A 25,128-nucleotide genomic window follows, 5' to 3' on the forward strand; every position below is an offset into this window, starting at 1 on the left:
CGATACACAACCTAGGTATAGAACTACTGTAAAACAAGAGAAACTCCTCTTCCACATCTGAGCCCAGGTATAGCCTCCGAAGTGAGCAATACCGCAAAATTCCTATCCGTCCTCAGGACAAGTAGGACAGTCCTCGTCCTCTTTCAAAATTATTGTACTGATTACAGTACCATATGGGATAAGAGAACTTCACCATTTGGACACAGAGAGGCTGTCAGTGTGCGTGCCCTAACTGGTGACATAACTACAATAATCTGTACAATAAGGCTAAAGTCACGTACTATGTAGTAGACACAAACCTCCTACAACTGTTCGATCTGTTACTACGGGTACTACCAAATGAATGGTACATGTACTTCCGACAACTAAGCTATTCAATCACAATTGCTTTTACCGCAAACGCAAGACTCCTCTCCTTCCTCCGTCTTTTCCTCCTCTACGGCCTTCCACGAAAACCTCGACCAGCAACAGCTTATGGCCCACCATAATAAAAAAAAAGATCAAAACCAATGCGCACTTTTGTCGACACAAAGTACTTTTTATTCAGCAACTTCAACAATTTTTTACAATTCATATTTGAATTGGTCACATTGTTTAACCACTTTTCAATTCATTTCTGAGTTGAAAGTTGAAGCGAAAAACGTTTGATGCATCAACAGCTTTTCATCGCTCGGATTGCCACAACCGAACTCGCTTCAACGCCGTCATGATCCGTGCTCCCAACGCCTCAAGCATCTACCGTCCCGACCTCTTCCGAGGCAAAGTGGTGCGTTAAACCTCCACTTCTCTCGTTTGCACTCACAAACCTAAGAGTTCTGCTACCTTTTAGGCCATCGTGACCGGTGGTGGAACTGGAATCGGCCGATGCATCGCCCACGAGTTGGCATCGCTCGGCTGCTCGGTGGTGATCGCAGCTAGGAACGAGGAGCGTCTTCTCGCAGCAGCGGAGACGATCCGCAGCCAGGTGGACGCTGCCGGCCGCGACCTGAAGGATGTCATTCATCCAATTGTGTGCGATATCCGCAAGGAGGAGCAGGTGAACAACCTGGTGGACGAGACACTGGCCAAATACAAGCGCATCGACTTCCTCGTCAACAACGGTGAGCACTGTGGCATCGATATCATTGGTCTAACTGTGCTAACTCGGTTGATTCCTCTAGCGGGTGGACAATTCCGTGCTCCAATTGAGAAGGTGAACCTCAAGGGGTGGGAGGCCATCATGCGCACGAATCTGTAAGTTTAGTAGTTTTTCCTGTGTCCAAACATTACATTAATGGTAGTTTTGATCAGGAATGGCACCTTTATGGTGACCAAGAAGGCGTACCATGCGTACATGAAGGAACACGGCGGCAGGATCGTTAACATCATTCTTGTGATTGACAAAGGGTATCCCTTAATGGCTCACAGTGGCGCTGCTCGTGCTGCTATCGAGAATCTGAGCAAGTCCCTGTCAGTGGAATGGGCCGCGTCGGGCATCACGCTCAACTGCGTCGCTCCAGGTATCATCCTGTCGAGTGGTGTGGACAACTACGAGGGCGGTGCTGAGCAGTTCCACGTTGCAGCCAGAGGCGCCACAGCTGCGAAGCGCGTGGGGAGCATCGAGGAGGTGTCGGCTAGTGTGTTGTACTACTTGTCGCCTGCTGGAGCGTATGTGACCGGAGACACGATGCACGTCGACGGTGGCTGGCACCTGCTCGGTCCTCTGCTTGAAATTCCTGCGCACGAGAACAATCCTCCGTACGGCACGGTTGGATCCAAATTGTAACTCGCTACAACGTCTAGCAAAGGATGAAGAAGACACAGACACAAGAAATGAATGTTGATAACTTGTTAGTTAACCTTTTATCCGACGCCTACCATTCCTGTCGTTCACCTCGAAGCTGCTGTTGGCGGCGTTCTTGTTCAAGTGCATCGCGCACAACGACCTTGCCCACCACGTAAACACCACTGGCCACCATGCCGTAGATCGCGAATAAATACGAGGCCACCACGCTGGCAGCACCGATAAAGCCCAGCACCACGAACGCCGTCGCACTGAGTGGATCAGGTTGGTAGGAAAACACCATGTTGACGAGTGAGAAGAAGAAGTAGAAGAGCGCGCCCAGTAATCCCGTCGTGAAGTTCATGACAGCCACGAACACCCAGTTTAAAACCATACTCAGTACATCTTCATCTCGCGCTGATAGCACGCGCATGATCATGTGGTAGAACGTCTGCTGCTGGGCGAAGATCTTGCCCTTCTCAAATGCGTTCCAGAATCTAGAACGGAGATCGGCCAGACCAAAATCTGACCAGAGTCCCACATACGATCGAGCTTTCTTCATCTTGTCTTCACGTTCCCGCTCTGTTCTCGCCACCTCGGCTGCCCATTTGTCAGCCACTGGCTGGCGTTGGTCCACCATCGTCTTGTACGGCTCTCGGAAACGCCAGAACCAGACTTTGGCTTCGTCAGCGTAAGACTGGGCCTCCATGTACTTAGCGTACGCTTCATGGTACTCTGGCATGTTGGCAGCCTCCAAGACCATGCCCTCGTACGTAGACTTCATCTCGGGAGTGACCGTGCGCAGACCCGGCGATAGCAGCATGAAAAATAGGCCGACAGCCCATAGTACGAGCCCTACGCGGACCTTGGGGGACTTGATGGCCTTTCCAGCTACAGCTTTGACCAATGCAACACCTGGATCTCCTTCTTCCGCATAACGAGCACTTTGAACGGCGTCGGAGTCTGAACGATCGAACAAACGAGTAATAATTAGTATCAGAGAAGGATATAGAGCTGGTAAAAGCAACTACATGGAGAGCAGACAATGGTGAAACAGATAGAGTAGTAGAGAGTCACGTACCTCCAGCGTAGGCGCTTGTGTGACCAGGACGACGACGCATCTTGGGTTACGATTCTTGCAGTATGATCAGAGAGATTTGAAATGATAGGATTTTGGAAATTCGTAATTTTAGGATTTGGATTAGAAGATTCTAGAATGGGTTGAAGTTGCTTTAGCCATGTTCTATTTTTGATCGACGCCATGAGTCATCGACGCGAACGCTGCTCTTCGCTTATCAAACTGCGCGAATCATTCATTGCTTAGAGACCCAAAGGGATGAACAAACACAGGCACAAACAGCCTGATACGTCAAATGAATTCAGCGATGCCTTGAACCGCGAGAAGTTTGCAGTCAAGATTGCAACGAAGACAAACCCACGCGGCAGCAAAGTCGTGCCTGGTATCACGGTAAATGTGAAAACATCAGTGCAAAAGCCTGTCACCGAGCTGAATGCATCTATCGATACTGACCCGGCATCGACTGATTCCTCAAACCGCCGCAGTAGCGTCAGGAAACAATCCCAACCGACGGACACCCGAGCGAATCATCCAGACGAGGATGCTGAAGGTGTTTACAAAATTTTCGTACAAACGCGTCGATGTGAAGAACTGTGCTCGGGGCTTGGACTTACAATGAAAGATATCCGTAAGATGAAGCGCAAGTACGATGCCAACGACATGTTTCATTCGTACGTTCGTTTAATACTTGGTAATTGTGATTTTCGGCTTTTAGTGTACTTAAGTATATTTTCCTTCTTCTACATGCAGCGGTGAGATCAATCAGGCCGAATTCTTCTTCATGATAAAAGAGGAACGAAGGCCGTTGACACTTGGAATTTTGAAGTTTGCTGACGTTCCAGAGTCTCAAAAGTTCCTGTCGTTCGACCAATATCTGCTCTGCGTTGTGAACTTTGCTGTACTTACAAAGCCCGAGCTCTATCAGTTCGTCTTCGACCTGTACGATGACGACCAATCCGGTGCTCTGGATGAGCGAGAATTTACTAAAATGAGTCTAGAATTGCAGAGTAAGCAATTTCACTTCCAAGCAAACGTTTCGATGGCTATCAAGCTCCTCGAAGGCAAAGAGGGCCGTGCGGTTTTCGCTCCTGACGACGGACTGGTTGATATGGGCGAGTTCATGAAATTTGCGAAAAATTTCCCAGTAGCCTTCTACCCGATCATGAATATGCAGAAGAATGTGCGTGCCTCCACGCTGGGTGAATCTCGCTGGTCTCGCATCACGGCCAATAAACTCAAAGTCCAAGAACTTGTAAGCTACATGCGTCGTCACCAGGGTGCAATACCACAGCTCACATTTCGCGAAAGTATTGTGAATATTTTTTCCAGTGAGATATTTCACATCCGCAAGCGTGCCGGCGAACTTTACGCTCGTGAGCTTGTCCAACGCCATCGTCTGAGTACCGTGGATATCGACGGAGATTAACGTTTCATCTCGTTAAGAAATTGTCGGTATGCCAATGTTCGAAATCGGGCTATCACTGTTTTCTCACCAAACAGAATACTAGAATTCCGACGTACACGTTTCTCGAGATCGTCAAAGTGAGAGATGATAACAAACCTGTTAACGAGGCGAACGTGTTAGTTCCACAAAGTCCAGCAGCTACTTCAATATTTCAAGCGTTGGAAGTTCCAGCCGCTTGCTACATCTCTCAGGTAGACGAGCATTACAGTGGATACACCACCAGCGAGAACGGAACCGTAAAAGAATCACCATCAGGAAACGCAGCAAACATACACAGTGCGTAAAACACTGACACTTTGACAAAACGAAGTACGTCAAGTAGTTCTTTAGTCAGGTTTGAGATCGCTCGAATGCTTTATCGTCCTTTCCTGGAAAAAGCCACGAACTGTTACGGGAACCACCATTCAACAATGCTGACGTATCTCGTTCCGAGTCGCTTGTAAAGTTGCTTTTGGCGCTCATATTGGAGAATGTAAACCACCATTCAACCTTTTCGCAATCCACCTGGACAAACTATACCATACAAATCCTAGTCATTGCCTTCTAAATGGCGATATCTTCACGGTACTCTGTGACAACCTCATTATCACTTACAATCTGTAGTTGCGAGCCCATGCTCTTTCGCTTAAGTACATTTGGAAAATTCCAACATCATCCTCATTCGAGAATCTGTCGAGTCAAGGAACGATGGCTATCTTGTCCCTGGTTTTGCGCGATTGTTGGTTTAGCGGAAAGTGGTTTTATCGTGACGATCGAGGACGACCAGGGAGTGTGGAATTTGAAGAAGGCCATCAAGATGGCGAACCGGGAAGACTTGATGGATGGAGGTGACAAGAACCTGAAACTCTACCTAGCGAAGACAGAAAGGAAGAAACCTAGGAACGATAAAGACGAAGAAGGTGATGAGAAGAGCTATGCATGGCTGTCAGACAAAAGTGATGTAGCTCGGAAGCTGGATATAGGATAGGTGACAATGACATCCAGGCGTTGATCAGCGGAGAACACGTGAAGGTATCGACGGCATTGCTGAACTGGCTGTTTGTCAAGAACGGGATGCCACAGCCATCCAGTAAGCAATTTCACATGCTTGTGGTGGTTCGGAAGCGCTCGGCTGCACTCCTTGCCGTCGAGTGGGAGTCAACCCTTGCGAACTCTCCATTTCCGAGGTGCGGCCAGATAAAGATGCGTTCAACGATGACGACAATCGATAGGATGCGCTCTTGCTCGCCGATTCTCTGTGGCTTCTCGGGCCACGCTGCTTAAAACAATTTTTTTTTACTAGTATTTCTTGCTTACATTTTTTTTTCTTTTCCGAGTCAACAAAAGTGCTTTCTTACAGTTTATTTACGGTATTTGCCATTATTGCTTTTACCAAACGTTTTGTCGTCTAGAAGCAAACTTCAGGTAAGCAATAGCAAAATGAAACCGCAACGATAAATTAATGATGAAACTGTTTTTTTAATTGTGACCGATACTAATGCATGGGATCTGAGGCATTATTTGTAGATATGTTGTTAACCCGGGCTCTCTTACTGATATCTTCATGTTTACAACGATGTTAGGCATTACATTGCTGCCGCGGGGTTGCGGAGAACTTATTTTACTTTACCTGCGTGCGGTTTACTTCGCTGAATTCATTCGCAATATCATGCTATTTGTACTTGCGTTTGTTCCTTCATCGGGTCAAGCATTGGATTCGTTTGCGATTGAGACAACTTGGTTGAGAGCGTTAACGATTGTTGACCAAAGCCAGATCACCGCAGTAGTACCAGAAAGCAATCTCAACTGGACTCAAGAAAAAGGAAGCTACAGGAGTTTACAAAATTCTACCTGTAGTGCAAACTTATCGATGTGAAGAAGCGTTGTGCTATGGGTTGGGTTTACCACGAGAGATATCCGTTAAGAGCGCAGGTACGACTCCAACAACTTGATCATTCGTACGTTCTTGTTATGCTTGGACTTTGCGGTTTACGAACTGTTTTCGCTCCTTTCACTGAAGTAAATATTCAAATATTTTCACAAAATCTGAGTTGCGGTATTGCACCTGGTGAGCTTACAACTTGCAAGTTACAAGTCCTTGGACTTTGAGTTTATTGGCTACCAGCCGATTGAGGCACCCGGATAGAAAACTACTAAAGGTTGATTCATGAAATATGTGGAGAAAAATTCTCTCGTCGCTTAACGCTCTTGAGCTTGCCCAACGTCATCGTCTGAGTACCATGGATATCGGTGGGGATTATCGTTTCATCTCGTCCAGATATTGTCGGCGCGCCAAAGTTCGAGCTCGAGCCATCACTGTTGTTCCACCAAACATTATATTCACCACCCGATCTTTCAATTTCAACCGAGGCAGCCTTCCCTGATTAAGTTGTTGATATGCAAGAAGCGGCTTAATAAGCTCTTGCTCCCGTACCTTCCTCATCCAATATTTCTCTCCAAGACTTCGAGAGCGTACATTGCGTTGTAATTGAACTAATGGGTAGAAGACAACGGGGTTTCGACGTACAAGCTCCTCGAAATCATCAAAAGTGAGAGTCGGTGGCAAGCCTGTTAGCGGTGAAACTGTGTTGGTTCCTAGGTGTCGCGCAGCCACTTCGATATTACGAGCATAGGAATTCCCAGCAGCTTGTAACACTTCTCCAAGCTTGCGAGCATTCACGGTGGCTATCCCTCCAGCAAAAAACGAATCGTAAAAGAACCGCCATAGTTCCGTCTCGGAAAACGCCGCAAACGTGCATACAACACGCAAGAACTGATCGAATGTCACTCGACCTGTTGAAGGCGTGACGTTGCCAAGACGAAGTAGTTCTTTAGTCAGGATTTGAGATCGCTCGAAGGCTTTGTCGTCGTTGATCAAGTGGAAAAAGCCACGTATTGTTACAGTGTCGCTGTGGGAGCCATCTTCGTCATCAAATTTCCGACGTAAATGGCGCACATCGTCTCGCGTCATTCCCAGTCGCTTACACAGTTGCTCGGTCTCTGAAGTTTCAAGCAAACGGCCGTAGATCGTGGAGACAAGCGTCTCCCTACGTGGAGGTGCTTGAGAGTTCGTAGCAGTCACCACAATCTTCGTTGGCTTCAGCGATCGACGCTGGATTTTCACAAACGAGATGCGCTTGGCACTCATTTTGGAGGACGTAAAGAACCACTGGAGCTTGCTAAATGGACTTCAGCAATGACAAGGTACCGGGACGAATTCGCTGAATTGTGCCGGGCTTGCATAAATATTTTTAGGAAGACTGTCAATCTCGACAGTATGACGCATCTGCAATATTTAGCCACATTCTACCCATCCAAGTCGAACCTCCATGACTGCGAAACCTGCAAAAGTCCGTGACTATGAACAGTCTGACAGTTCGAGAAGTAAGACCGCACAGTCGTCGGACAGCTCGAAGACGTCTAAAGGAGGTGGTGATACGCCGTCTACAGCCCCAGCTCCAGCTCGGAAGAAAAAAAAGAAGAAAGCTCAAGAAAATGAGAACGCGAGCAATTCAACCTCCAAAGGTGGAGAGACCAAGACGTCAAAGAAGCGGAAATCACCGACAAAAAGCGACGTAGAAGCTCAATCGACTGTTCAAAGCAAGGTATCCCAACGAAAAGTGCAGCCTAAGCACAAGAACTTCAGCAATCTTCTAGACAGTAAAAGCTCGACCATTGCTGTCGGTAATACACCCGAAGCTGCCACTCCTGAAGTTGATGAACCGGGGGGATTAGCTGGTGGGAACTTCGGCTTGTTGCTTGAGACAAAACAAGCTGAAAAGCTTTGTCTTTCGTTGGGGCTTCAAAAGCGGAATGTCGAGGCGATGAGACGATTCTTCGATCATGAAGAAGAACTTGGGACTGGGGATATCACGATTGACGAGTTCTTCTCCATGTTGCATGAACAACCGCGACAGCTCACAAAAGGACTTTTTGAAGCAGTTGGGCTGGTTCGCAATCTTCGAAGAATACGCTTTGATGAATTTGTTATCTGTATTGCTACCGTCGCTACATGGTCCAAGAGCGAACTGCTACACTATGCGTTCAAGCAATTCGATATAGACGAATCTGGAGTCATGGATGGCCGAGAACTTCGCGCTTTCTGCGAGGGACTTAAGAACGATAGCAGTTTCTACTTCGCGAATAATGTCAACAAAGCTCGTGAAAAATTGGTCATAAGAGACCGGAATAACCGATACCAGTATTTTAAAGAGAAGCAATCTCTAACTGATGAAGATATTGAGGCCAATACGGTGGTGGATCTGGAAGATTTAGCGAAAGGATCAACAGAATTCCAAGTGGCGTTTTACCCTTTGTTGCAGCTGCAGCAAAGTGTTCGCTCTTGTGCACCTGGAGAGCGTTTTTGGGCAAAAGTGGCGCAACGACGACAGGAGGTTGAAGTTATTGTGCACTACATGCGGATGCACAAGGGAGAGCTACCGTCCTTCTCGATTGTAAAGCGAATCATAGCATACTTGTTGCCGTCTTCGCAAGCTAATGCACAATTGGCGGTGCACAAATTGGCAATTCTCAAGTATGCTGAGGAGGAGCGAATATGGCAAGAGCAAGCACATGCTCGAGCAGAAGCAGACAAGCTGGCGCAAACAGGAAGTCAAGAATAAAACCAACGAAACCCAGTCTTCGGAAAGCGGCAAAATTTCCCAGCATCAGTCTCTCGTTATGGCTACCATCACAAAGATCGTGGGGACAAAGAATAACGTGAATGCAAGACATCGTGCTCCTTCGCGAATGCCCGAGCTTGTGGGCACTTTCCTCTTCCAGAGCTTTTCGAATTGACATCGTGGACGCTGTGTTTACATTTAATTTAGTTGAAGAAAAATAAGTCAAAGTTGTGACTGAATTCGTGATTTGGTTAAAGTGAAAGAGAAGTTCGATGCGTCATCGCCCTTGAGGTGACAAAAGCCTCATATCGTGGTGATATTTCAAGTTTGAGATAAGCTCCTAACCTGCGGATCTGCATGTGCACGAGTTATACCGAAACGGCAAGCTGCATGTTTCGCTGGCCACGGTTGTTGGCTTTCAAATACTCTTCCACACCGAAATGTCATGTCGTTAGCTTGACTGTTGTTTACAAGGAGAATCAGACTTCGTCCAATATCGCGTCGACTTTGAGCGAGAAAGTCACCGCTTACGTGGACAATCGGCATTCGTATTATAGCGCTCACTGTACATGCAAAGCAATACCAGTAATTTCGAAAGCTTGGTTTATATTGATAGATAGGGGTGGCATTGTACATGGCAGGCTGGCAGGTTGTGAGTCGATTCTCCGCGGATTAGATGCCGATACTTAATCGTAGTCGCAAGTTCGGGTGCTGCGCTTGAGCTTCCTCTAGAGCGAGGCGGTTGGCCGCGTCCTCGGATCTGTCGTTGCTGTCGCTGCTCGCCGACGCGTAGGTTACGGTGCCGTAGCCATTACTGCCTGGCTTCACCTTGGTAAACGAATTCTCTTTGTCTGGTGCCTGGACGTGCCCAGCTCCGTAGCCATTGGTCGTCGCAGCACAGCCAGTAAGCGATATCACCGCTAGAAGTACTGCTACAGACCGCCATTCAGCACGCATTTCCAATCTCTCGTCTCCTGGTTTGCCTTCGCTGTCAGCGCTGTGAACGAAAATGAATGCTGCTCACCTATTCGGTGGAACGGCAAGTCGTCGGCGGAGCAAAAGATGCGATGGGACCCCACCCGCCAGAATTCAGCGAGGTCGGAAATGTACTCTGGTTGAGTGGGGTAAAGATGCAGATAAGACCGCCGGCGCCATTTGCTTGCCTCAAGTTCAGGCTCCGATGCAGTCGACGACACTTGAGCCTTTACATGCAAAGGCACGACCGACAATGGACTCACAGAATATCATAATCCTATCACACTACGCTTTCAAAATCCAGACTTGACAGGGTTATCAAACCTACCATTTGTCATAAGCCTTCTCAAGATAATATCTAATCTGAAGACTAGAAGACGCTCTTATGCTTCTTGTGTTCGTGCTCGATGCTCTCAAACTTGGCTGCGCGCGCAATAAATAACACCATCTCGATGACCATCATAACGATGGCACCACCAAGCCCAGCGACAAGTCTCTGCGAAGCAGCAACAACAGCTTAGCGTCCGTAACACTTCAACACTTCAGCCTCAAAACTCACCGTCGTCTCGTTCTCTGTGAGGTTCCGAGCCAAAAAATACACGGCAATGAAGGCCGTGACCCGGGCCATGACCATATTGGCACCGATCGACAGGTGCTGACGCACGCTCGTCTGGTGGTGGGCCAACTCCTTGGCCGCCGACTGTGTCTTGACGTTGCGTACCATGCTGTCGTAGCGCATCTCCTCGTCCAGACGCAGGAGCTTCTGGCGGCGTCTGGCCAAGTACTTGGCTCTCTTCTCTCTGTCCTCTTCGGTCTCCTCTTGGTCTGTAGCCATAACACGCGCCTGAATTCCTCGTCCTTGGCGCAATAGCGATACCAGAGTTGGTGTCGCCGGGTCTGAGGCTTTCAACTCGCGCAACAGACTCGACGCTAACCGCAATTCGTTCGTTGATAAAGTATTCTCCTTCTCATTCAGCAGCTTCTTCACATCCGACCGGCTAAGCTGCTTGGTGTCCAAGTGCGTCGCCAGGAACATGCGCAGAGCGCTTGTGCCTTCGCCATGAAGCTGCAGGTTGAGTGGCATCTTGAACTCGTTCGTAACTGATAAGATATGCCCGTTAAAACACAAACCTTCCATATTGACTATTGATGACCTCTTCAATGACATATTGTGGCCATTTCGCGTAATACAGTCTCAGATGCTGCCGCGTCAGCCGCGGTCGCGTCCAGGCAAGCTTGATGCCTCGCCTCGAGCCCCACGGCGCTCTTCAACTGCTGCAATCAAGCATGCATATAGCTGTGTGTTTCTTCTCTCTATCGCATTGCTTTTGGTCTCCAGCAGCGCTGCACAAGCAGAGAACCAAGCTCAAGACGTCTCCAATAAACTCTCCCACTTCAACGGTCTGCACACACTGTCCGGAGCAAGTTACCGCGCCTTCAAGAATCGACTGAAGCGGCAAATGCGCGGCGAGAGCTGTTTACGCTACCATGTTGGCAGTACGTGGTGGCATTACGAGTGGTGCTTCGATCGCCACGTGCGTCAGTTCCATCCATTCCCAAAGGGCGAGAATTCCGAGGAGAAGAGCATCATGCTGGGAGTATTTGACCCACAAAAGCCACAGCCGTTGCGGGTTCTAGCCGTGGACAATCTGGCAAGACTCACAGACCCGGACCGGATGGGTTATATGGCGCAGCAACGTTACAGTGCGGGCGATTTTTGCGAAGCTCGCGGCGCTCGTCGGTCTGTGAAGCTTCAAGTAAAGTGCTGTGCACTGCATGACAATGAAACGTACGTAGACTCAGTGGACGAGAAAGCGCCGTGTGACTACGAGATGAACGTGTGTTCGCCCGTGGCATGCGGCCTGATGCAGAGAGATCAGTTTGTGCTCACTGCACCGACATACATGAAGGAGGATGAACGCAAAGCTTTGACCAAGACAGTGAGGGAGATGTTTTATCACGCGTACAATGGCTACTTGACACACGCATTCCCACAGGATGATTTACTGCCAGTTTCGTGTAAAGGTGGAGAGTTTGAGCTTGGACGACTGCCAATGCTTACGCTGATCGACACTTTGGATACATTGGCGCTGCTGGAAGACGCAACGGAGTTCAGAAGAGCTGTGGGATTGGTGGTGGAGAATGCAGACTTTGACTTGGACACGGAAGTCTCTGTCTTTGAGACGACGATCCGAATGCTAGGTGGACTGCTATCGGCTCATCTCTTCGCGGTTAATACCGACCTGAAGCTGTTCCCAGAAGGTGGATATGACGGTTCTCTGCTGCGGTTGGCTGTGGATCTGGGAGATCGGCTGATGCCTGCGTTTGATACCGTAACGGGGATTCCGTACGGCACTGTAAACTTGAAGCATGGCGTGCCAAAAGGAGAAACGCCAATTGCGTCGACTGCTGGTGCTGGGTCACTCTCAGTTGAGTTTACTATGCTGAGTGTACTCACTGGAGAACCCAAGTACGCTGCTGCGTCTCGTGGAGCTGTTCGTGCGCTCTTCCAGCGTCGGTCGAAGCTCGGGCTGCTAGGAAAGCACATCAACACGAAGACAGGGGAGTGGACGGAGACATCGTCGGGTCCAGGGTCAAACTCGGATAGTTTCTACGAGTATCTGATGAAGATGTACGAGCTCTTTGGTGATCGTGAGGCCTTGGAGATGTTCGCGCAAGTTTATCCGGCTGTGCTGGTTCATAACAAACATGGAGACTGGTACACCGACGTGTCCATGTATACAGGTTGCCATCATCACAGTGGGAGCTCAGCTATAATCTTCGAAAGCCTGGCATCTTTCTGGCCAGGAATGCAAGTTGCTGCAGGAGATTTGAAGGTTGCAGCGGAATCAATGAACTCATTCTATCGCGTTTGGCGGGACTACGGATTCCTCTCGGAGCAATTTAACGTCGGTGATTGGAAGCCTGTGAAGTCACGGGGTGGCGGTGGAGCGCGATATCCGCTGCGTCCAGAGCTGATTGAGTCGACATTTTACATGCACGAAGCCACTAACGACTCGTCCTGGCTACGTGCTGGAGCTCACGTGATTCATTCGCTGCAAAAATACACCAAGACCTCGTGTGGCTATGCGAGTATCGCCGATGTTGAGTCCAAGAAGCAAGAGGATGATATGCCGTCGTTCTTTCTTTCCGAGACGTGCAAATATCTATATCTGCTATTTAACACAACCCATTTCTTCCGTCAGGGCAACTACGTGATGACCACAGAGGCTCATCCACTACCGATTCTTCCAACGAAGCTCGTTGAGCCGGTATTACAAGCATCCAGTGCGAGCAACGATGTTGTATACGACAATCGGTACTCCCCTCATCGAGTTATGCAGTGTGAAGTACCCAAGTTTTACGATTTTATCGACTATTCTGTTCATTATGAAGGCAAGGTCGTGGCTCGTACGTCGCGGTGCTTGCCACCTGCGCCATCTCCTGCTGCGTTGCTGAAAGCGTCCAAGTCGATGGCTAAAAAACTTGCTACGACTACAGCAGATACGGACGCGATGTCTGCTATCGAGAAAATTGCACAGGCTGCTTCAGAGAACGCCAAACCAACAACCAACGAGAAGAAGAAATCGATAGACACAGAGAGTGTGGCGTCAAATGTGCTTCAGGAATGGCTTCCAGCTTTGGAGGAGAAGCTCCGGAAAATCGGTGGCAAGAATATTGACGATAAGTGGCTGGAGAAGCTTCTGGAAGAGAACTCCCTCAAATCAAAGCAGCCAACAACTGACCAAAACTCTCAGGGTCAAGTAGTGCAGTACTTGTATGGTGGCAACCAACTCGGTGAATTCCGAGTCGAGCAACTTCCAGGTCGTGTGCGTGTTACTCGAGAAGAAACCGGCGACTGGATTGAAGCATCAGGAGTTCTTGACGCAAGTTTCATGATTATCGGATTGGGTTTAAACGACGGTTCTGACGGGGATGCTGGAGCTGATTCATACACTTTCGATGAACCAACAAGTGATAAGATCGAGCAAGGCGATGACTACCATCCACCGTATTTGTCGTGGAATTACGTATACAAGATCAACGAAGACTTTACGCTGCCTATGGATCAGCGGTGTTCACTACGCGTTCAAGTTGGCTACACATCTTATCCTGGGGAGCTGCAACACAGTGCAAAGGGAAGCCCTCACGATAAGGGCAAACCCAACGTGTGGTTGACTGTGCCTTGTGTTGGTGCTGGTTTCGGCGTGACGAGCACGTTCCAGGCGTCTCGTGCGTTCCCCGCTAGTGAACTGGTTCTCGCTGACCCAATTGATGCGTGTAGCGAGGTGACAAACTTGTCTGAGGAGAATGTCCGAGGGAAGACTTTGATCGTCCTGAGAGGAGAATGTTTCTTCGAAAAGAAAGCACGGAATGCGGCCAAGTGGGGCGCTGCCGGTGTCATCGTGGTTAACACTGAAGACGACGACCTTGTAATGGTTATGGGAGGGATGGAGGAGAACAGCGAACAAGATACCGATGAACCGTTGGGTATACCTGTCGTGATGGTGCCTCAGCGTCTGGGCGAGTGGTTCGAGGCCCGCTTGGCTGAATCGAAGGCTTCTTCTTTGTCTCCTGTGAAAGTTAGCGTCGAGCTTACAGTGCGCCACCATGATGGCAATGCTGACATTAGAAGAAGACCAAGAGGAATTCATGGAGACGGCTCGTTCCCTAGAGTGGATGGCAAAGCTGACAACATGAAGATTTATGGTCCTTTGTGGGGGATTGAGCTCATCACGATTAACTCAAGCAAGGAGAAGAGTCAAGAACAGGAGGAGTATCACCAAGACAGCTTTACCATCGCCATCGTCGGTACCCCGCCCTGGCAACATTAGAGAAATGTGAAGACAAAACTCCATAGAATAGAGCAAGTAATTCACGAAAAAAAAAATGTTTTGCGTTGTCACATGTGCTTGATCTCTCTCGTCCAGTACAACTACAACACAGCTTACTCTCATCTGCTTCTGTCTCTTGCATCACTCTCCAATGCGCCGCATTTCTTACTTCGAATGCAGCGTCTAGGCAAGTAGTTTCTTCCGCTTGCCTTGATCATCCTTGCCACGTTGCACAGCTGTGATACGGTCGCCTAAGCTGAGCGCAATGCCCTGAGTCTTACTGCGGATACGGATGTAACCAGCGATGCGGCCGCTGTCCTGCTTCTCCACGCTGAGATTAACAAGCGCATCCTCGCCGAATACACTCTTGGCATACAGATTAGCAGCCAAAAAGTTCGTGTCTCCACCCAGCGAAGCCGTCGGCGTCATGCAACGCATGTTGGTCTTGTCTACCACGTGCTGTAGAAACTCGAACACGTTCGACAGCTCCGTGTGCACAGCCACCTTGTTCTCCCACTCGAACTCGGCCCACATCGCACGGAAGGCTGCGTCTGTGCACGTGGCTGGCTTGATGTAGTCCATAATGTCCAGATGAATGTCGTTCAGGTTCACATACGTTTTCTCTGCTCCTGAAGCCGAGTCGTACACGATAGTGCCGAAGATGTGACCAGTCTCCGTGGAGCTCACCTTGATGTTGGCACGGATCGTGCGCTGGTCAAGAGGCCCGATGGTTTGCGGCTGAGGGCGCTCCACGAGCTTCAGGTCACCAATAGTAGACAGATCCACCGTCAGGTTTGTAAGAGTCTGAGGAATGCGGTTCACCACCAAAATCTCCAGCACAATATCGTAGTCGTGCACCGTGACGCAGGCCTCGGCGTACACGGGGTCAGCGAAACCTGTCAACTGGTGCACGTGACGCATCGCACCGGCATATTCGTTGTCAGAGCCGTCTCCTTGCTGGCCCAGAGCACGGTTAATATCTGCGCCATCGTCAATATCAATATCGGTCGAGCCTAAAGCCTTCTTGCCACGCAGTTGTCGGAAGTTAATCAGATCATCTGCCTGTGTTACGGGCTCGCCGCCGGCACCTCCGGCAGCAGCACGTGCAGCTTCAGCCTCTTGTGCCTTTTGCGTGTCGAGAAGATGACGATACGCAGCACGACACTCCTCTGTGATGATCGCGTGCGTGGCCTGCGCGCTTGCTGGGTCAAGCAGAACGCGCACACCCATGAGGATGCGACGTGCAGAGTCCTGGTCGATCTCGTGCTTGCTCGCCTTCGACTGTCCGTAAGCCACAATGGCACACATGCAACGAGTAGAATCCACCACCAGCTTCTTGATCGCAGCGTTGCGAGCCGTAGCGCTGGCAACGTCACCGTTTGCTACACGGAGACACAGCTTGGTCAACGTAGAAGCCACGGCCGCGCCCAGGAAGAAGTCACCGTTCAGCAATAGACGTCGCAAGCCAGGCACGTTTTCCTCTTCAGCCACAGTCTTCGCTGCCGGAGCAGAGTATGACGTCTCAGTAGCGTACGTGCCATCAGCCAGCACAACACTCTTGGTAACAGGCTTCGAGTACGCTGCACCGGCAGTGGCCGGGTTCTCTGAGTCAGTGTTCTCCGTTGGCGCCTTCAGCATAGCCTCCGTAGCCAGCGGTAGGCTACCGATAGCAGTGAAAATCGTACTGGCCGCCTCAAAGATCGACGTGTCGCTTTCAGTGCCATCCTGGGGCGGCACAGTAGCGTACTCGCCGAGAATCCAGAGACCAACACGGTACACCTTGGCCAACGAGATATCTGTGAATGAGATCATCAGTTTCTGCAGAATACTCTCACGTAGCTCCGGGTAGCTCTCGCACATCGCGCGTACAAAGAGAATGACATCCATAGCACCATCTGGCTGGTTCAGGAACTCCATCAACAAGTGCACCACTGCATTGGCAACTTCAGGGAACTTGACAGCACAGGCGTGGATGGCCTTAATCAGCAAATGACGGTACTCTCCGGCCTTTTCACGGGTCTTGTCCTGGGTCTTGACCACCTCACGCTTCAAATGAGTCACCACTTCGTCGATATTACGCACCGAGACGAGATCCATGGCGATCTCCAGTACTTTTTTGCAGATATCCAGATTGGGCGAGCTGAGAGCACGCATGATGTCCATGAGGATCTCCTGCAGCACCTTCGTGTGGTGTTTCTTGAGGTCAGCTAGTCGGTCCAGCACGATGAGCTTGACGTTGTTGTCGCTCTGCGAGTTCAGCAGTCCGCAGTACGTCTTGGCTGCAGCACGCACCGCAGTCGGAGCAGCTGACAGCGTGACGAGCGTCCAGGCCGCCTCGTAGCTGACAGCAGGGGATGACGAGTTGAGCAGCTGGAAGACACAGCGCACGAAGCGAGCCTTCTGTGCCGGGTCCTGTCGACACACTTTACGCGTCATCTCGAGGATGACGAGCGAGAATCCGTCCCCGAATTTAGGGACCTGGTCCATAGCGTTCATCAAAAAGGTCACGGCTCGGTCCTGTGCGCAGTCGTTAAGCATGAGGAAGGCGTTGCGTCTAGCTCCAGCGTCGCTCTCGTTGAGGATGAAGCGCTCGATGAGTTCCGGAGCATCGGGGATCAGCACGTCCCCGAAGGTCTTGTACATGGTGTAAACCGTCATCACGGCGTTCTTGCGGACATATGAGTGACGGTGTTCCAGATTGCTCTTCACAGCGTCTTTAAGAGGCTCCAGGATGTCCTTTTCCTTGATTTTACATAGGAAACGAAGCATGCAACCGCGAATGTATTCGTTTGGGTGGTTCAAGTCGTTCAGTAGCGCGTTGCACACCAGGATCATCTCTGGGAGGAGCTTGGGAGGAGCTTTGGACGTATCACCCGGCTGCTGCTGCTCGTACTTGGGGGCGATCTCCCAGTACACCATAAGCAGCTTCTTGAGCGTGTGGTCGCTCTGTGTAGAGCAGAAGCGGATGATGTGCATCAGCACCTTCGGCAGCTTTTCGCCTTGTAAAAGGCACAGGATGGCGCTCTTGACGGCGCGGATCTTGAGCTCAACCTTGGGTGACTCGAGGCCCTTGAGGATTTCATCCTGCGACGGAGGAAGCGCCTTCTCCCCTGTCACCTGCTGCAGTAGCACTGTGCAGTAGCGCTCATTCGTCACGCCCGCCATGGTCGCTCTTGGATCCTTCCACGCGGACTATATGAGGGGGAGTCGACGCGGCAGCAAAGTGTCGACGGATGATTGGTTGAAATTGGTAAATTGAAGTGATCAGATATCGACCAATGATATTTGATTCTGAATGATTGTCAATTCCGCATTGCTTGCGCATTTGAGATGCTACCCCGCGTGGGCGTCGTGTACACGAGAGATAGCGCGCTATCACGCGAGGACGCGCAGCTGGCTCAGTATGTATCGCTGTGTCTGGCTGCGAGTGGTCGTTGTGCGAAGACGTGGCTTGTAGGGCTCAATAATGATGGTAAGAGCATCGATAAAAATGAGAGCAAGACTGGGGCAGTGGCACTGCGCTGCGACGGTGCTGTGTTGGACAGCGGCAAATTATCGACGGAGATTTACGAGGAAACGGGGGATTGTACGAAGCTGAACGAGTGCGACTTGTGGCTGCTGATGGTGGAGACGGACGCGACACTGAAAGTGACTGAATTTCTGCACAAAACACTGAAGAAAACGGACGAGAAGCAGGCCAAGCGCGTGGTGATCAGTCTGCAGACGACCATGCGCCGTCTCGCTCAGCTCAACTCAGCGTGCGTCAAAGTTATGGTACAGAGGTGGCAAAGCGGATACTAATGAGTTGTATAGACTGCCAGATTCGATTGTGCTGCATGGAGGAGAGGCTTTCCAGGTGGTGAAGGACGACAAAGGGATGTTGAGACCACTGTGCAATGGATGCTTCTTTGTGGAGAGACTCTCGTAAGTAGATCTGGCTAGATGAAGGCTGAATAACGCTCTGATCAAGTGGTGTGTGGATAGGAAGGAGAAGACGTCGGCGCTTTATGCACTGGACGTGCTGGAAGGAACGGGGATCCAGGTGCTCAGTCGTCATAATATTCAGGGTACGATGATGCTGTCTTGTCTGGTTCTAGTTGGCTAGTGTTTCATAACTCTTATCTTACTTTGTTGTTGTAGCGATGAAGTGGGGCTGCACGATGCTACGTAGTTTCTACTACATCAATGCTCTGACAGGGAAAAGCGTTCTTGACGGACTACGAGATAGAAAGACGCGTTTTCTTTTCCTCCAGGCGCTGGTGGAGATGGATGAACTGTTTCAGGCTGTGATGGCAAGCGTGACTGCTGCTAACAAGTCCGGTCGCGGGAGTGGGGACTCTAGTCCCGATACAAGTGCTGCCACACTGTTCCCTGTGCGGTCATTGATGGTGCTGCTACCTCTTCCCGACTGGATCTTTAACAGCTTCGTCCTTCGAGTGTTCGATCTTGGTCTTGGAGCTCCATCCAGCACAGACAAGTCTGTTATCTCGGTACGACACCGCGGTTCATATGTCTGGCACCTCTTCACTCTAACTTTGCTTTCTCCACTGATTGTTGGGTTCTAGTCCGATTTATCGGCAATTCCACCATTGAAGACCAACTTTGAAGCTGAGTTCCGCGATATTTTCGAGTTGGCGACAGGACGCAATATGACATTGCCAGCTTTGAAGATGCTGCAGACGACGCTTTCGTCCGTTAGAAAGCAGCAATTGCAGGAGCATAAGGATGGCGTCAGCTCCAGAACCCCAGTGCGGATTGACAGTGGCGTGCTCCTCGCAGAGGTGAAACTGTCTCCTCACTGTACTGCTGCTTCTCGCACCTTTTTCTTGAAAGTGTTCGCTACGTTCGTGCTCACGTTGCTATTGGGACTCTACCTCTTTGTATGGTAGTTTACTATTGGTAAAATTCTCGCATGATTGATTCACGAGGCGCTCGAATATCATTCCACCGACTCAGGGATCTTGATTATCATCCTCGTCTTGACCCCATTGTAGAGCTTGCTTCGCTTTCACTCGGGCTGCGGTTTGTTCCTGCAGTCGTTTTTGTTCTTCGGCGTATTTGAGAACTGCTAACTTGTGCACGAGCATTTTAGTGTGAGCTTGTGAAAAAGGTATCAGAGCCATGATGCGGGTCATTGCCGAAGTTGGTGGCAGTTTGCCTTTATGATTCCCCATGTATTGCACAACGACGTCAACATGTTGACGACGTACCGTGACACCGGCCCAGAACTGTTCTCCTAGCGCACAGCCACGCACATTTTGCTGCAATTGCATCAAAGGGTAAAATGCAACTTGAAACTCGTCTGACCCTTTCATCAAGTCCTCAAGGTCCACAAGTGCGTCGTCCTCGTCATCACTGATAACCGGAAGCTGCTCCGATGGGTTCTGCTTGCTGGGATGCTTGTGATCCCGCGCGGTTATCTTATCGCGAGCTATACTCACGTTGTTGGCGAAGTAGAAGCTGCTATCGTTCTTCAGACCTTCACAAAATGCTCGAAGTTCACGACTGTCCATGACACCAGATTCGTCTACATCAAACTGCTTGAAGGCATACTGCAGCAGTTCACTCTTGGACCAGGTTGCAATAGTTGCGATGCAGATTACGAAGTCATCAAAGCGCAACCTCTTGATATCATGGGCAAGACCAACTGCGTCAAACAGACCTCTTGTAAGCTGACGGGGTTGCTCATGCAGCATCGTGAAGAACTCGCCAATTGTGATTTCACCAGTACCAAGCTGCTCTTCACGTTTAAAAGCCCGATGTAGAGCCATCACATGACGCTTTTGAAGGCCAAATGACATACAAAGCTTCTCAGCACGTTTCATCTGGAGTAGTGTGTCGTATTGGCCGCTAGCGAGTCCTCCCGTGTCGTTGATTGCTCCTGGATCAGATGCTGCGTTCTCGACTGCCGTTGCAGAAATCTCTCCTGTTGACTTCGATTTTACTTGAATTCTTTGTGCTGATGTCTTTGCCTGTGAATCGGTGTGAAGCTCAACATCGTTAGCTTCGTGAAGCTCCTTAGCCGCTATTGATGATGGATTCTTCCGCTTTTTGGACTTCGTGGAATGGCCATTCTTCGGAGTTGAATGGCTTGATATTTTCTTCTTCTTTGAAGGCACCGCTCCACGCGCTTCCCTATCTTTTGATGCTTTCGTGTGGTTCGTCACTTTTGGAGACTTGGCTTTCGTGCCATTGGGCATTTTTGCGACTTCTGTTAACGGTCAAGGCTGGCTTCGATAGGTGACGGAGTCTAAAATACCCATTCCTTAAAAAAAAGAATGGAGAAGTTCTCCATTCTTTTTTGTAAGTTATTTAATATTTTCCTGGTTCGATTTCGTGTTTCTTAGAAAAGACAGGTTAATTGCAGGTTAAATCGAGTTTGAACTTATTCCCGGAAAGTTCGTTATGTATCGCACACCATCCTCTCTTTCATCTCCAACGCTGATTCGCGAATAAGCGTTTGAAAAGTCAAGTGACGTCTTCGCGATGGCGACCTGGACGCTGCTGCTGTTGGCGCTGCTCTTCTCTCAGGTGTTCGCAGATCCCCACGCCAAGTCAAGCCGTACGTATTCTGGTCTGGAGCATTTCCTCCTTCGCATCTAACTCTTTTTTGTTTTTTTTTTGTTTTTCCCTTTAGACGAGAACGTGGCGTCCGAGGCTGACCGCAGACGCTTCCTATGGCTGGATGAGGGCATCGCAGCCACAGGCGAGGTGCATGATTGGGGGCAGCAACAGAGCTTCTGCTTCTATGAGAATTCGTCGCTGCACATCCGCATGGACCCGTTGAACAGGTAAAAAAGATCGATTATTTGGCAATAATTGCTCTAAAACTGACTGCTGAGGTGTTTACGGAGTGCAGCACACTGCAACCAGCGCTGATTCAGACGCTAGGCCAATCGCGCGAGGCCAATGCGCTGTTTAATATGACAAACGCCACGTTGTGGTACTTACAGAGCGTCGCGTGGCCACTGCGACCAGTGTTCTGGGCTTGGAGCGAGCTGCGTGTTATCGTAGAGAGCCCCAAGGCCAACCAGTTAAGCTACACATTCGCACGGTAGGTTTTACTGTTTGTTACGTGAAGGATTAAAGGTTCAAGAGGTCTTATTTGGGTGTTCTATTCGCTGTATTAGCACTCCAGGACTGTTGTGTCGAAGTGTATTGAAGGCAGCGCTTCTGACACCGGGGCTTAAGGAATACGTACCACCCTATGTGGTCAACGCGGTTGAAAACTTCCTATTCTTTGCGTGTACGTTGCTGGGCTAATCTGGCCTGTAAATTCGTGTTTGTACTGACGTTTCTTGAATTATACCATTGATTTATACAGCCAAGCTTGTGTGTGAGAACTGCGTGGGTGGCTGTCCGCTCGCGTGCAGAGAATCGGAGGACGAAGACACATGCATGCTAGAACTCAGTCCGTATCACGCGCCATGCATCACAGTGACCGGTCCTCTGCAGCCGTTCATCTCGACAGCGACACCAAACTTCAGCTACGTTCTCACGTTCTATACATGTACGTGCTGACGACTCAAAACTTAAACTATACCATGCCATACGCTAATCTATTGTATTGTGTACGTTGCAGATCTGTCGTGGGTGTATGCGCAGAACTTCTTCTTGGGTCTGCTGCTATTTTATCTATCGGAGTGGCTGTCACGTTCGCGCTCCTTCCACTACCTGTTGGGTGCCACAATAGGCGTATTTTTCTCGGCGCTTCTCGCACTCTATCTCTTCCAGCGTCAAGCTCGGAATACTACCAATATGTTGCCAGGGGCTCAGCTGGTTTCGTCTCTAGCTTCCGTGGCTACAGTGGCGGTTCCAGTCACGGGCTTTGTGATCATGCCGAACCTGTATCGACTCGGGTCGTGGGCTATCTCGTATCTCGTCTACTTGTGGAACCGTGAAGTTCTGTTCGGCATCCCTCATCTGGGCAAGATCTACTTCGCCTTCTTCGCTTTCTTTGGCTGTGTACTTGTGTGGTGGTATCAGTGGGGAGCGTCGGCTAAATCGGAGTCAGAACCACAAGATGAAGAGGAGATTGAAGAGCTTGGCTACTTGGACGACGAGCTGCCTCCTCTGACGAGTTTCCAGCTCATTATCTCGCGTTCCTTGAAGATATTGGGAATGACGTTGCTGTTTTACAGCACGTCATCTACTGAAGCCTCGTTGCTGTTGATACTTCTGGTATCACTCACGCGCGTCTTCGAGATTATCGCAACGATCGCGTACTTCTGGTACCATTTCGAGAAGCCTGGTCGTCACAGTAGCTTGATTTCCAAGTCGGAATATGAGAAGCAAGGACAGACAGAAACGGAGAAAGCGCTGGCGCAATTGCAGAAATATTTGAAGGAGAATCCAGATGAGCTGGACAAGGTTCGAGAGGATAATGAGATCCGACTTCGACGATTTACCAGAGGCCGCAACCACTTGGATGTGGCCACGCAGGAATCTATGCTCGCTCGCCAGCGCGACCAAAGGCGATCGGTCTGGTCGTACTGCTCCATTCAGTAGTTCAGTAGTAAATAGAGGAGTGAACAATGCAGCAAGTGGCATGACAGCACGAAGGTACGCTTGTCTGCTGAAGTCATTTTGGGCTTGGAGGCTGACAAAAATGTGGTTTATTCACGTGAATAGATAAAAAAAAAAAATGCTGCAAGCGAATTTACTTGCTGTTTTTTTGTTACGCACTACATGAAATCGTAGGACCGATCAATCAACTCACCGCTCTCACTTTCTTGTGCTCGATCTCTTTGGTTCAGGTTTCACGATGGAATTGGGCCGCGGCTTCGCGTCCAGTAGAACCCGTCGTTAGTCACCGAGTCGTGCATCTCATTATCTTCCACTTTGCAAGCGATCTTGTCTTCATATGCCGCGTCATCGTCTCCGTTCGTGATCCCGTGGACACGAGATTCACGACGGATCGTCTCCTGTAGTCGCTGCCACGAGTAACCAGAACGCGTAGAAGACGTCGGAGTCTGCGGATATGTCGATTGGTCTACAGCTCTCAGTTGCCAAGCAGACTCACTACTCGTTGTTTGTTCTTCTTGCTCCAACGAGACAACAGGTGTGCGGATAGGTGGGATCGGTGTACTGCGGCGAAGGATACCTGGTCGATTAGCCATCAGCATCGTGTTGAGCGGAGGAAGCATGCGACGTGGAGGCAAGGTCAGTGCTGGAATCGGAGAGTGAACTTCCGTTAAAGACCAAGCACGCTTGGTAGCGATTGGAGAAACCGGCTTACTCTTGGTACTTGCTGTAGATCTCCCGCCGTGAGCAAAGCAGAAGCCTCCTTTACGCGCAGTGGTTGTACAGCCTTCAAAGACACATCGTTTGCCGCCGCCATGAGCGATACAGCGACCTCGACTCACAGCACTATTGGCACAGCTCTCAACTATGCACCGTCGTCCGCCACCATGAGCCTTGCACAGTCCAAGACGCTGTGCACTACTGGTACAGCCACTCACCGTACACCGCTTTCCGCCACCATGTGCAATACACCGACCGCCAGTCTTCGCACTACTCGTACAGCCTTCCACCGCACAGCGACGTCCACCACCATGAGCACGACAACGAGCACCACTCACAGCACTACTGGTACATCCAGCCACTTGACAGCGATGGCCTCCACCGTGTGCGATGCAGAAACCTCCTTTCTTGGCACTGGAGCCGCATCCTTCACGTTGACAACGTCCTCCGCCGCCATGAACGTAACACAAGCCTCGACTTTGAGCGCTACTCGTACAGTCCGGAACTTGGCAGCGTCGTCCTCCTCCATGAGTTCGACAACGTCCGCCAGAAGCCACGTGCTTGTTGCAGCCTTCATTACTGCATTTCCGTCCGCCACCGTGTTGTACGCACAGCCCTCGACTCACAGCAGTACTGGAGCAACTGGGCGAGCCACGACAGCGACGAATGCCGCCATGGGCCACACACAAACCTCCAGACACGACGTGCTTCATGCAGCCTTGAATACGGCAACGTGTTCCTCCTCCATGTGTCGGACACAAGCCACAACTGCGTGCTGCGTTCAGACATCCCGAAAAGCGGCACAAGTTCGTCACGTTAGACTCTACAGCATCGTGTTCGTCGGTGTCGGAGCTTGAAGACCACGAGTCGATGATGTCGGCATCCTCGGACGAATGCGAAGCTGCGTGGAGAAGCTCACTAAATTTCGGGAAATCGTCCTTGTCCAGGACCTTGGCTTTTGTGTTATACGCCCTACTTTTCATCCTTCCAGCAGCTTTGGACTTGGAGAGAAGCTCCGTCGCAGTTGGATTGGAGAATGAAGCACGTCGGTCGGCTTGGCAATAGGTTGCACGAAAGCTGCCAAAAAAGTGGGTGGAGCGACGTGCGTGGCAGCCGTCAAGCCGATGGAGGCACCAAACCATCAACAGAAAGTGCCCTGGGAGCGCCGC

General features: G+C 50.1%; 13 protein-coding genes across 15 annotated transcripts; 7 read left to right on the forward strand and 6 right to left on the reverse strand.

Moving 5' to 3' along the window:
* Window positions 1–706: 706 nt before the first annotated feature.
* On the forward strand, window positions 707–3,015 carry PPTG_18406 (hypothetical protein; the record flags this gene model as incomplete). The annotated part of the gene is made up of 5 exons (XM_008916529.1): window positions 707–766; window positions 830–1,100; window positions 1,161–1,233; window positions 1,291–1,679; window positions 2,990–3,015. 5 exons carry the CDS (start codon window positions 707–709, stop codon window positions 3,013–3,015), a joined length of 819 nt encoding a protein of 272 aa, XP_008914777.1.
* An 83-nt stretch (window positions 3,016–3,098) lies between these two features.
* Window positions 3,099–4,266, forward strand: PPTG_18408 (hypothetical protein; the record flags this gene model as incomplete). The annotated part of the gene is made up of 2 exons (XM_008916530.1): window positions 3,099–3,511; window positions 3,591–4,266. 2 exons carry the CDS (start codon window positions 3,099–3,101, stop codon window positions 4,264–4,266), a joined length of 1,089 nt encoding a protein of 362 aa, XP_008914778.1.
* Window positions 4,267–5,101: 835 nt separating this feature from the next.
* On the forward strand, window positions 5,102–5,568 carry PPTG_18409 (hypothetical protein; the record flags this gene model as incomplete). The annotated part of the gene is made up of 2 exons (XM_008916531.1): window positions 5,102–5,204; window positions 5,273–5,568. 2 exons carry the CDS (start codon window positions 5,102–5,104, stop codon window positions 5,566–5,568), a joined length of 399 nt encoding a protein of 132 aa, XP_008914779.1.
* A 973-nt stretch (window positions 5,569–6,541) lies between these two features.
* On the reverse strand, window positions 6,542–7,432 carry PPTG_18410 (hypothetical protein; the record flags this gene model as incomplete). Its single annotated transcript, XM_008916532.1, has 1 exon — window positions 6,542–7,432. One exon carries the CDS (start codon window positions 7,430–7,432, stop codon window positions 6,542–6,544), a length of 891 nt encoding a protein of 296 aa, XP_008914780.1.
* A 181-nt stretch (window positions 7,433–7,613) lies between these two features.
* Window positions 7,614–8,906, forward strand: PPTG_18411 (hypothetical protein; the record flags this gene model as incomplete). Its single annotated transcript, XM_008916533.1, has 1 exon — window positions 7,614–8,906. One exon carries the CDS (start codon window positions 7,614–7,616, stop codon window positions 8,904–8,906), a length of 1,293 nt encoding a protein of 430 aa, XP_008914781.1.
* Window positions 8,907–9,454: 548 nt separating this feature from the next.
* Window positions 9,455–10,137, reverse strand: PPTG_18412 (hypothetical protein). Its single transcript, XM_008916534.1, has one exon. It carries the CDS (start codon window positions 9,861–9,863, stop codon window positions 9,579–9,581), a length of 285 nt encoding a protein of 94 aa, XP_008914782.1. The 5' UTR covers window positions 9,864–10,137; the 3' UTR covers window positions 9,455–9,578.
* Window positions 10,136–11,006, reverse strand: PPTG_18413 (hypothetical protein). The gene is made up of 2 exons (XM_008916535.1): window positions 10,441–11,006; window positions 10,136–10,377 (listed from the first exon to the last, which is right to left on the reverse strand). Exons 1-2 carry the CDS (start codon window positions 10,963–10,965, stop codon window positions 10,252–10,254), a joined length of 651 nt encoding a protein of 216 aa, XP_008914783.1. The 5' UTR covers window positions 10,966–11,006; the 3' UTR covers window positions 10,136–10,251.
* A 335-nt stretch (window positions 11,007–11,341) lies between these two features.
* PPTG_18414 (hypothetical protein) lies at window positions 11,342–14,556 on the forward strand (the record flags this gene model as incomplete). The annotated part of the gene is made up of 4 exons (XM_008916536.1): window positions 11,342–13,292; window positions 13,383–13,711; window positions 13,865–14,482; window positions 14,515–14,556. The coding sequence occupies 4 exons, from the start codon at window positions 11,342–11,344 to the stop codon at window positions 14,554–14,556; spliced, it is 2,940 nt and encodes a 979-aa protein (XP_008914784.1).
* A 188-nt stretch (window positions 14,557–14,744) lies between these two features.
* PPTG_18415 (hypothetical protein) lies at window positions 14,745–17,956 on the reverse strand. The gene has a single exon (XM_008916537.1). The coding sequence runs from the start codon at window positions 17,879–17,881 to the stop codon at window positions 14,900–14,902; it is 2,982 nt and encodes a 993-aa protein (XP_008914785.1). The 5' UTR covers window positions 17,882–17,956; the 3' UTR covers window positions 14,745–14,899.
* Window positions 17,957–18,009: 53 nt separating this feature from the next.
* On the forward strand, window positions 18,010–21,045 carry PPTG_18416. Of its 2 annotated transcripts, XM_008916538.1 has the most exons (5): window positions 18,010–18,474; window positions 18,530–18,640; window positions 18,701–18,783; window positions 18,857–19,206; window positions 19,282–21,045. In XM_008916538.1, the coding sequence occupies exons 1-5, from the start codon at window positions 18,047–18,049 to the stop codon at window positions 19,603–19,605; spliced, it is 1,296 nt and encodes a 431-aa protein (XP_008914786.1). In that variant the 5' UTR covers window positions 18,010–18,046; the 3' UTR covers window positions 19,606–21,045. The 2 variants fall into 2 exon arrangements, with proteins under 2 accessions (XP_008914786.1, XP_008914787.1); XM_008916539.1 differs by having other exon boundaries at window positions 18,857–21,045.
* PPTG_18417 (hypothetical protein) lies at window positions 19,669–20,916 on the reverse strand (the record flags this gene model as incomplete). Its single annotated transcript, XM_008916540.1, has 1 exon — window positions 19,669–20,916. One exon carries the CDS (start codon window positions 20,914–20,916, stop codon window positions 19,669–19,671), a length of 1,248 nt encoding a protein of 415 aa, XP_008914788.1.
* Window positions 21,046–21,142: 97 nt separating the features above from the next.
* On the forward strand, window positions 21,143–23,586 carry PPTG_18418. 2 transcript variants are annotated; one of them, XM_008916542.1, is made up of 7 exons: window positions 21,143–21,278; window positions 21,354–21,507; window positions 21,576–21,770; window positions 21,847–21,962; window positions 22,041–22,226; window positions 22,299–23,278; window positions 23,348–23,586. In XM_008916542.1, exons 1-6 carry the CDS (start codon window positions 21,203–21,205, stop codon window positions 23,222–23,224), a joined length of 1,653 nt encoding a protein of 550 aa, XP_008914790.1. In that variant the 5' UTR covers window positions 21,143–21,202; the 3' UTR covers window positions 23,225–23,278; window positions 23,348–23,586. The 2 variants fall into 2 exon arrangements, with proteins under 2 accessions (XP_008914790.1, XP_008914789.1); XM_008916541.1 differs by having other exon boundaries at window positions 22,299–23,586.
* Window positions 23,476–25,101, reverse strand: PPTG_18419 (hypothetical protein; the record flags this gene model as incomplete). The annotated part of the gene is made up of 1 exon (XM_008916543.1): window positions 23,476–25,101. The coding sequence occupies one exon, from the start codon at window positions 25,099–25,101 to the stop codon at window positions 23,476–23,478; it is 1,626 nt and encodes a 541-aa protein (XP_008914791.1).
* Between the last annotated feature and the right edge of the window lie 27 nt (window positions 25,102–25,128).

Source organism: Phytophthora parasitica (assembly GCF_000247585.1).
Source record: "Phytophthora parasitica INRA-310 unplaced genomic scaffold supercont2.86, whole genome shotgun sequence".
In the NCBI taxonomy this organism is placed as follows: domain Eukaryota; phylum Oomycota; class Peronosporomycetes; order Peronosporales; family Peronosporaceae; genus Phytophthora; species Phytophthora nicotianae.